Source organism: Apostichopus japonicus, chromosome 23, assembly GCF_037975245.1.
Source record: "Apostichopus japonicus isolate 1M-3 chromosome 23, ASM3797524v1, whole genome shotgun sequence".
NCBI classification, from domain to species: domain Eukaryota; kingdom Metazoa; phylum Echinodermata; class Holothuroidea; order Aspidochirotida; family Stichopodidae; genus Apostichopus; species Apostichopus japonicus.
Genome location: NC_092583.1, coordinates 2436249 through 2446193, shown reverse-complemented (window position 1 = coordinate 2446193; position 9945 = coordinate 2436249). Strand labels below are relative to the sequence as shown.

General features: G+C 36.7%; 1 protein-coding gene across 3 annotated transcripts; it reads right to left on the bottom strand.

Annotated features, from left to right (window-relative positions):
* Positions 1-228: 228 nt before the first annotated feature.
* Positions 229-9945, bottom strand: LOC139964759 (uncharacterized). Of its 3 annotated transcripts, XM_071966710.1 has the most exons (7): positions 9761-9945; positions 6760-6829; positions 5454-6324; positions 4076-4346; positions 2780-3207; positions 1189-1266; positions 229-507 (listed from the first exon to the last, which is right to left on the bottom strand). In XM_071966710.1, the coding sequence occupies exons 2-7, from the start codon at positions 6771-6773 to the stop codon at positions 277-279; spliced, it is 1893 nt and encodes a 630-aa protein (XP_071822811.1). In that variant the 5' UTR covers positions 6774-6829; positions 9761-9945; the 3' UTR covers positions 229-276. The 3 variants fall into 3 exon arrangements, with proteins under 3 accessions (XP_071822811.1, XP_071822812.1, XP_071822813.1); XM_071966711.1 differs by lacking the exon at positions 6760-6829; XM_071966712.1 differs by lacking the exon at positions 9761-9945 and having other exon boundaries at positions 6697-6817.

Below are 9945 nucleotides of genomic sequence, written 5' to 3'. Positions count from 1 at the left end.
GGGGTGGGGGGGGGGGTGAGACGTTAAAAAATGGAATGTCAGTTTGGAGGAGAGGTGAAATGGGAGGATGTGTGTGTTCCCTTTTTTTTTGTATATCAGAAAAGGTGCTTGAATGCGATATGATGCGAGTTTTGCAATTCATTAATTATCAGGAAATTCCTTTACCACAGAATAAACCTACAAACATATAACTTATATGTTTGTTGAAAATGATAAAGCTATGAGTGATCAAATTTTACACATCTCATTATTTTCTGAACAAACAATGTTCTACCATTATTTAAAAAAATCTCCAGCTAAATCAGCTCTCCCAGCTTGTTTTAGGGCATCTGCGAGGACTCTGTACGTTGCCATGGTTCCTGCGCTTCTCTTCCATAGAAGAAGCATCTGATAACTAGTCTCACTCTGCCCTCCATGATCTTCCTTAACATTTTCTAAGTCGGCTTCAGTAAGGTTAAGTGATCTCCCAACATTCATCCACGTTACACCAACCTTCCTTGATAATTGCTGTTAGAAAAATGTTAAACAAAATATGATAGTTTTGGTTATTGTTTTAAGTTTGTGAACATTGTTACCACTTGTGCTTTATATTCCTTTAAAGTAATTTAAAATTAAAAAAAAAATCCAATAATGTTGGAGTTATATAAAATATATCATTATCTGTCTGTAAGATATTGGTCAACAGGACCCCCCCCCCCCCAAGATGGGCCCTATACTAAATGTTGATGATTCAACTATCCACACTGTATGCTCTTTATCTGCGCTGAAAAGACCAGATACTGCACGCTTACTGCAACCGATCTGAAGCAGAGACGCAGTCTTGAATATTTCAGAAACTAGACAATTGTGAGGTAAACTTTTCTGCATACAGTCTGCACTGTTCATATCTTCTCTTTTTTTAACTGAAACCTGAAATGATATTTTGTATATGCCATGATAGTTCCAAATGTTCGATATTATTTCTAATTGTATAAATATTTGAACTTTTAAAGTTGCTTTCATTCCTTAATGTAAACCTGTCTAATTGTAATAAATGTGTTCATGGTTCTGTATATTCGGTAATGACAAACTTTGGTGTCAAATACATCCCAAGCAAACATATCCAATGCAACATTAATTAATAAGTTCTTGATGCAAAAGTAAAAGCTGTCAATCTCTTATATAGTGGAATATATATATATAAGTTACCCAAAGGCATTTTTCAGACACCTCGCAGTCTGAGTTCGGTTTGATAGTGTTATCCCCTCTTGAGGAATTAGGCGCCACCTGAAATGACCAAGAGAATGACCAAGAATGTTGTTAATTGTATGTTAATGACACACACCACTGTCAATAAAGACATATGACACATAATAAATGTTTCATTAAAACATTAATGTGTTGCATTTGACAGAAACGTTGCGAAGAACGTTCTAACCATCTGTTAGTCCATTCAACCCTCTAGTTTTCACTTGCAACATTTTTTTTTTAATTCTTCAATTTAGCCCATTATACCATGCACGGAAACTAGAAAGTTCCAAGATTTTGATATCACCCACAGAAGTTAAATCCCTTTTTCATTATACATTTGCCTTCATCTATAGATTACTTAGTTGTTGGTAAGGTAATTAACTTCAATTGTTCTCTATTTGATGAGAGCAGAGGAGACCGACAGTACTAATGATTATCTGGAAAGTTTGAAGTGATGACACATTTTATCAAGATCAACCTCAATTTTTAGTTACATTTTGTACAAAACAACGAAATGGTTTAACGATTCATGATGTTTATTCTTTTTTTTTTCTTCATTATTTGGTACCTCGGTTGTAACATCTTGATGCAGATATTACCGATGACAATCCGGTGCTATTTATTTTATTAGATAAGTTTAATTCCATGTAGTGTTTACCTTGTGTTAGCTATACTACACAATAGCCTATAATTACGAGAACTAGCACCATATGCATGCCCTCTGCATGCGCAAGAAAAATCAAAGCTTGTATTCTTTTAAATAGCTGATAAGCTGATTATTGTTAAACCCCTCCAATGCCAAATATTGGTAAACTGTCTTATGCACTTAGAGTTGCAAGAAAACCTCGCCTTCGAAGAATGATGCAAATGTGACTGATCCAATATTATGCATTAAACATTACTAAATATTAATATGAGTGATAAATGTTCCATAATTTCATGACACGTTCTTCTTAAATGAGTTTACTGCACAAAACTATCAGAAGTAGCTAGTATCTTACTATTTTTGTGTAGTTTCATCGATGCCAGTATAAGGCATTGACATGGTTGTCTAATGAACATTGTTCAAACTCTCTTAAAGATATAGATATAAAGCTATGGTCATGCTAATCAGAATCATGTGTAAGGCGTAATAAAGCAGCATGCCATTCTTAAGAATTGCTTTTATAATGTTAATACCAGCTAAATCAACTCAATAATAAGCTATTGCAATGTTGTTATTCTTGAAATACATCACAGGAATTAAATACTTTGTACACGTTAAGACGTCTTGTATACTACATTCTTAGGCAACTTTCGTATGTTAATTTCTTTTCTAGGATACATAATTACTTAAAGCAATAGAATACCGCAATATATGACCGTATGATTGCAGAAGTCACTATCTGCAATGTTAAACAAGAGGGTAATCTAAACTTGTTAAAAAGCACTTGACTAAATCTCGAATGCAACTGCTTAGATAACCGAGGGTAACATCAATATCATCATATGAAATTGTGTACATATATTGTTTGAAGTGTATCATCAGGTAAGATATTGATTATCGAACCTCTTTCTGGTGTAGTTCTAAGTTTGCTAGCCGCTGAAGTAATTGTTTTTCCTCATCTTTCCATTTATCACAAAGTGTCTGCTTCTCTTTTTCTTCGGCCTTCAGTCTGTCAGACGTGTGTTTAAGTTCTCTCTGTGTTATATTCAATGTTTCCTCTTTTATTTGTAATTTATTAGTGAGCTGTTTTCTTTCATCTTCCGATATTTTATATCTATCCTCTGCCGATTTCAGTCTCTCTGTAAGTTGCTGCCTTTCGAATTCTGATATTCTCAGCTTATCGATAAGTTGCATTCGATCCTCCTCTGTCTTAAGTACAACAATCTCTTGTCCTTCATCTTCGTATTTTGCTAGTTTGTCAAGTAGTCTCTGCCTTCTTTCTCCTAATGAGTTTAATTGGTTTATTAAGTATTTTTTGGTCATCTTTGAATCTGAAACGAACAAACAAATCGCAAACGTGCAGGTTATCGAAACTCTCCGTTGCCAAAATACCAATTATATAAACCGTAGAATCTTTAATATTTCATACCATTATACATTGGCACGAAAAAGTTCAGGGTGTGATTATCTTCCAAGCTGTATAGTTTGATAACTGTTACACGATGGACCAGTTGAACAATTGGTACATCACAATTTGAATTCGTAATTGCAACTTTCTTCGTCATTCGAAATAAGATTTCTATACCGACATACGTACGTTTACTCTTCATACCGAAATGTTACAAATGGAGATTTAGACCTCTTATATTGAACTTGCACTATTTTAACTCAAATTGTTTTTTAGTTTCGAAATTTCGAGTTTCCAACAGTCGGCTTTCTACCCCGACTTTTCATCGAATTGTGACTATACTATTATAAAATTCCACAACACTGTCGAAATTGCGGCAAAATATGGACAGATTATTAGGTGTATGATTGCAATCCATGGAGGGCATCCCTGGTTAGTAAAGTGGGGTATACGAAACATACTCGTGCCCCCACTTCCAAGTTTTGGAAGCTTCACCTCTGCACCAATGTTCCTGAGTGTACCCCTCACATGTTTACGGTACACAATGAATTCTCTTTCTGGTATAGAGGACGTAACTTAAATGTTCGTAGCAGGTATGTTCAGTTGCCATCTTACATCAGTCATAATGAAGGGCAACATTACATGTCATTTCATTCTATCCTAATAATCTAACATATAGTGTTATGAACGACCAATCATACTGCATAATCGTGTCGGCAATTATAAATCTGATGCCTCTGGATATTAAGGGATCCATAATATATTTGTAGAGTTCTCTAATACAAAGTTACCTTGAACTTGTTGATAGACAGTCAACACCGCCACCACTTTACTCAGTCCTTGGTCAGTGCATGCTTTCTGTAACTGATTGGTGTCTTCAGTAGAGACGCTTCCTGTCTGTATGAGGTATCCGATAAGAGATGTCAAGGGTGCGTCACTGCCAAGAATCGTTTTTGACTCGTCAGCTGTAACGTTAAAGTACTCGAGTAACTTCCGACAATCATCTCTCTCAATCAGTGACTCCAGTGACGTCACGAGGTTCTCGAAATTGAAAATGTCACTCTGTAACATGGAAAAGTGCCCTCTTGTCATATTAGAAAAGCTGACTAAAGCAGTATTAAGCTTTGGAGATTTTCACAGGATAACATTGATAATAAAATAATGTATATGGACTGTGCTAATTACTAGCATATGTCCTTTTATAAATATTGTACGAATGCAATAATATCCAAAAACTAAACAATTGAATTTTGACAGAACTGTCCAAATTTCAATATTAAACATTTGCCAATTTCAGCATTTGCGCATATCATACTTAATTAGGAATTTTAACGAGACGTTTTCGGATAGATTTATGCACGAGTCAACCAAGTAAGGCCTCTGATTGAACCCCTTTGCAAGTCACAGTTATATCGCTCCCGTGCAACGTTGATCATTAATATTCTCAAAAGATGTAACCTGGGCATCAAATAGATTTAGAAAATGAAGTCACCCCATTGAAAGCAGTATTTTATGGCAAATGCACATTCACAAAGAAACGTAAAAATTAGACATTTTTGATACCTAATCAGGAAATTAGTCTTTTTATATCAGCAGTTGAACAAAATGTTATAGCCTATCGTTATTGTTGCCGAGGTCCGAGCTCCAATGTAGACCTACAAAAGTATATTTTACCACAAAGCTAACCTTTGGGACTTTTTCAACGTGGTTTGTCATATAAAATACCTTATATCAAGGGAGATCCAAAAGCAATGTTTTAGGGAGCCATGACCCGAGTATACCATGCATTGTCCAAGGTGAAAAATACCTTAATAAAGTTGTGAAGGTTTCTACAACAAAATTTAATATAGGTCAGTAAATCAAGTTGGCAAAACAAATGGCAATTTATTCGACTCCAAGAATACATTTTCTAGCTTGTTACAGCTGTCTCCAAATGTGGTTCAAAAATGGTCAATTGTTTGTTAATTTTGCTGTCAATGGTATTTTCGGTGTTAAACACTACACAGGTCCTAGAACGAGGTAACAGTTTACAAGTATTTTACACCTATTTAAAGAAATTAAAGCAAACTTTTCAATATCTTGAATGCCCTACTAAATATATCAATAGCTTTAGAGATGATGGAAAAATAAAGGAGCTTTTCATTGTATTTTGGCATATGGTATACTTACTGTGTGGTATTCATATATTTTCCCAGCTGTCCAGGTAACAACAAACAACCTGTTTAAGTTATTATTGATCCTGATTCTCATGGAATCATCGGGAACTTTAAATGAAGCCAAGATATGCCCCCCAAAAAGAGTGGAATGAACACCAGAAAAAGAGCGGCCCCCGACGAGAGTGTGAATAGCAATAACTCCTTTACCCCCTCTACAATTATCACACCATAATATAAATATTAATCCTTTCTCTTCACTGACTGTTATACTCCAAGCATCTTTGTACTGTTGGTTTGTATATTCCTGTTCTATTTCCCCATCATTATTACACATTAAAGCTCTCCTAAACGATAGGCCTGTACATATAAAAAGTTTATTATTACTGACTGTTATGTCATCGGGATAGTCGCTATCTTTCAATCCCTTTAAGGTGATTGTCTTGCGTTCAATAAATTGTACATCAAAGACAATGACCTTATTGGAAGCTAAACCTACATATACTGATCCATCGCCTGTGTTAATACACCTAGCTACACCTATAATTTTCGCTTGCTGAACCAGACAGCCATTATTAGTATCGTAAGATTTTATTGTACCATCACAACACGTCACGAACAAACTTTCATGCAAGAAACAAACAGGTAGTGAATATTCAACAGAGGTAAATTCTTTAGAATAATATAGGGTTGACGTCATTAATAACGGTTTCTCGTGAGAATCAGGATCAATTTCGAACCTAAACAAGTCGATGAAGGTGTTGACAGAGGTGCGGTCCATGCTGATCTTAAATCCAGTGACAGCCAAACGACCAGCATCCAGTAGGGCCATGGACCAGGCATGGTACCCATCTTGAACAGAGAACCTTGGAATCGTGATAGGTACGCTGTGTGTGGAGGAAACTTTAAGGTAAGGTGTGGAAGGGTTCTATCCACGGCGTCGAGGAATTTCACAACACTTGTGGTCTAGGGAATATATGTGAAGGTCATGTGCGATCTTTAATAAGAAAATTTCGAGCAGCTAGCCTCTCAGACTGCGAAGTATAGTAGTCAAGGCGTTAATCAAAACGACTGTTAATGAAAATAGTATATTTCTTTTACTGTATTTCACCTCATATACAATTCGAAATATAGATCAAGATAAATGACCAAGGAGTGAACAGCAAAAATAAAAAAATAAAAAATAATAATAATAACAACAACAACAATAATAAACAAACAACAACGACAGTTATGTATGCGTGTATGTATGTATGTACCGTATTTTAGATCCTCCTGCAAACAGGAACTCGCGAAGAAGCCAAATATTGTGTGATACTTACAGTTTGGCAGCCATTTTGATACACTAATTTAGTTCGACGAGGATTATATCAATGCAATGGTTGTCCTGGTCTGTGGATAGAATGAGTAATTTTTCGAGCGAGATATTCTTAATAATAATAATAATATAATATCTTAATGTCGCCAATGAATGTTTGAAGTGAAAACTTTCTTTCTAGTCTCTTATTGATTGTTAAAGGATGAAACCAGAGAGACTTTCATTATCTCAAATGACACGCATACTATGTATAGTTTAAGGAGTATAGTAAAGGAGAGGAAATGCCGTCTCAATTACAATATGTAGAGTTTTTCGGTTTTTCGTATAGCATATATGCAGTATGTGCGATCGTATCATTCTTAATACTTCCTGGTTAGTACATTTTTGCAACCATTTCCCCGTTTCCACTACTATGACCAGTGGCGTAGGAAGGTACTTTTGAGTAGGGGGGGGGGGCTGAAGACTGATGGCCGGCCTGGGGGAGGGGTCTAAGGGGAGGGGTGTCCCCCTCCCCTTTCGATTTTTTTGCATTTCCAGGTAGCCTCAGATGCAATTTGGTGCAATATAGCACACTTCAACACCCACTCCATTTTGTAAACTTAATTTTGTATTTTCACCAGGCCTTAGATGCAATTTGGTGCTCCAAATGAGATTTTTTTCTCATTTGGAAATGAAAAAGGGGTTTTCTGACTTGCGGAGCGGGGGGCGGAATGATACTTCCGCCCCTCCACATTTTTCACTGGGGGGGGGGGCTGGCGCCCCCCAGCCCCCCCGGTTCCTACGCCCTTGACTATGGCCCATAAAGTCCTACACTGTACATACGTGACGAATTTGTTTACCCATTGCAGTGAGAAACAAAATCGGATTTATTGCGTGAAACTTAATTGGCTAACTGATTTGAAGAGTGGTGATGATGTGCTCTAGAACTTTAAAAAATTCCCAAAGCCTCATACTAATTACAGGATGAAATAGGCTCTGTGTGAAATATTCGGTTGCTAGGTGCATGTGGCCGTCCTTGCAATCAAAATGTATGGAGTCTTGATATACACCTAGGTATTACAATATTTCAAACTCTGCCAAATCTGAGACTGGTCGACTCGAATGTTCTGTTGATTTGTTATGAATTGCCCAGAATGATTGTACACAATGTATAAGGTTCCAATTGGCCGTCACCCATTGCAATATATAACGACACATTAACAATCACAAATAATAGTTAACCACATCATGGTTTTATCAATGGTATACAAACTCCAGGGAGGCTAAATGCAGTTGCCATTCCTCGAAATTCGGGCCTATTTTTTTTACTTGGTAACTGCCAATGGATTTTGCCCTTGGGCAGTACAAAAGAACAAAGACACTGGCAATTGTCTGCCAGTAGATGTTAAGAAACTTAAAAGGATTGTCTGGTGGCCCAAAGAAGTTACCTTAAAAAATAGTAAATAATTTTCCAAACATGTTGTCAAAGTATGAGAACGCTAATGTTGCGTTTGACAGAGAAACGATTTTTTAATCGTTATGGATAGACATTTCAAATATGATTTGAACAGTACAATACGTGACGTCAGCTCTGCCATAGCAGATTGCGTCATAACCCACCCTCCGCACAGTACCTATACGGTAATCACAACAAAAACAGCGTTTGTATACAGATAAATTTCTCCCTTAATTTCCGGTGAAATTTCTTAAAAATTAGATATGTTTTCAAAAACTCCTTAAGCCGCCATGTACTTGAGCGGTGGTTCCGTGGTCTTTGTGTAACACAAGGTAAATTTTAACAGCAGACTCTGAGTTGTTCAGGCTATACATCGCGCTATCCAGCTCCAACGCGAAAAATGTTCGCATGTAGGCTGTACTCAAACGTTTGACAATCGGACAGTTCTGCGAAGCCTAAGCTTCTCAGTGCTATATTCTGCTCTGACAACGATTCGATCAATTTCTTCAATAATTTCCGGTGAAATTTCTTATAAATTAGATATGATTTAAAAAAACTCCTTAAGCCGCAATATATGTAGTAGATCGGTGGTTTCGTGGTCTTTGTGTAACACAAGATAAGTTTTAACAGCAGGCTCTTCGTTGTTTATACATCGCGGTATCCAGCTCCAGCGCGAAGAATGTTCGCGTGTATAGGCTACTCTATAACGTTTACAATCGGACAGTTCTGCGATGACATCGATCCCGCCAAGTTTCATCTTTCGGTTTAACGAATACTTTATAAGATTCCTTTTACTGTTAATTTGATCCGTGAATTTTATTTCAGCGATTTCGAAGAACAGTTAATGAACTGTGGTTTGAGTGTGAGTGTACTATGTGTAACGCTATACAAGTACACCAACTGAGCATCGTAGTATATACGTTCGCGAGTATGTACGTTATATATATGAGGCAATTCAATGTGCTTACACGTGAGTTAATTTGCTGCGGAATTGGGAGTGCTAACTTCAAGTCGCCTGTTTTGCCTATCTGCAAGCACTACGTCAATCACCATATTGAAGCGTTCGAACAAACGGTACTTTTGGTGAGAAACTGGTGAATTTGAAAACCAGATTTCTACAAGAAGAACACGTCGAATGGGGACAATTTTTACATGGTTAGAAAGAGAAAAATAATAACTACAAGGACAATGTATCAAAATCTTCCACCAGACAATTCCTTTAAGCACATGATAATTAAGTCGGTTAACATCCATCAGTCAAAATATCGGCATATTTCTGTGCCTCTATAGTGTAGTGCATGGACATTCAGTTTATTCCTGACAGCCATATTTTTTTCAGTTATCACTTCACACACCGAATCCTAAACCGAAAGTGCAGATGCTTAATCAATTTAACATCGTTTCACATCATGTATGATTGTCTCATGTACACTTTGTACCCAATTAATCCAGTGTAACGTTTACAACCATATATGAATCAGTCCATATATATATGAAATATAGTCTGCTCAGTGTTACGGTGTAACTCCCGCAAAATATTTCCTGTTAAATACAGTTCTATTTTACTTACGTTTGAAAAGGCTTCTACTTGTGCAGGTAGACAGGATCCGTCTTGTATTAAATACGTGGTCTGGACCATTCTGCAAGATGTCTGGAAACTTTGCTTGAGTCGCAGTATAGTAAGCTTGAGATAATCGACCACAGAGAACTCAGACATATTTCCATAGTAGGGGAAGGTGGGGCACGGTGGATCAC

Excerpts from the sequence above, each read along its gene's own strand:
- LOC139964759 (XM_071966710.1), bottom strand. Across the intron at positions 3,208-4,075 it reads TGTCTATCAACAAGTTCAAG|ATTCAAAGATGACCAAAAAA; the intron begins GTAACTTTGTAT and ends TGTTCGTTTCAG. Across the intron at positions 508-1,188 it reads TGTCTGAAAAATGCCTTTGG|CAATTATCAAGGAAGGTTGG; the intron begins GTAACTTATATA and ends TTTTTCTAACAG.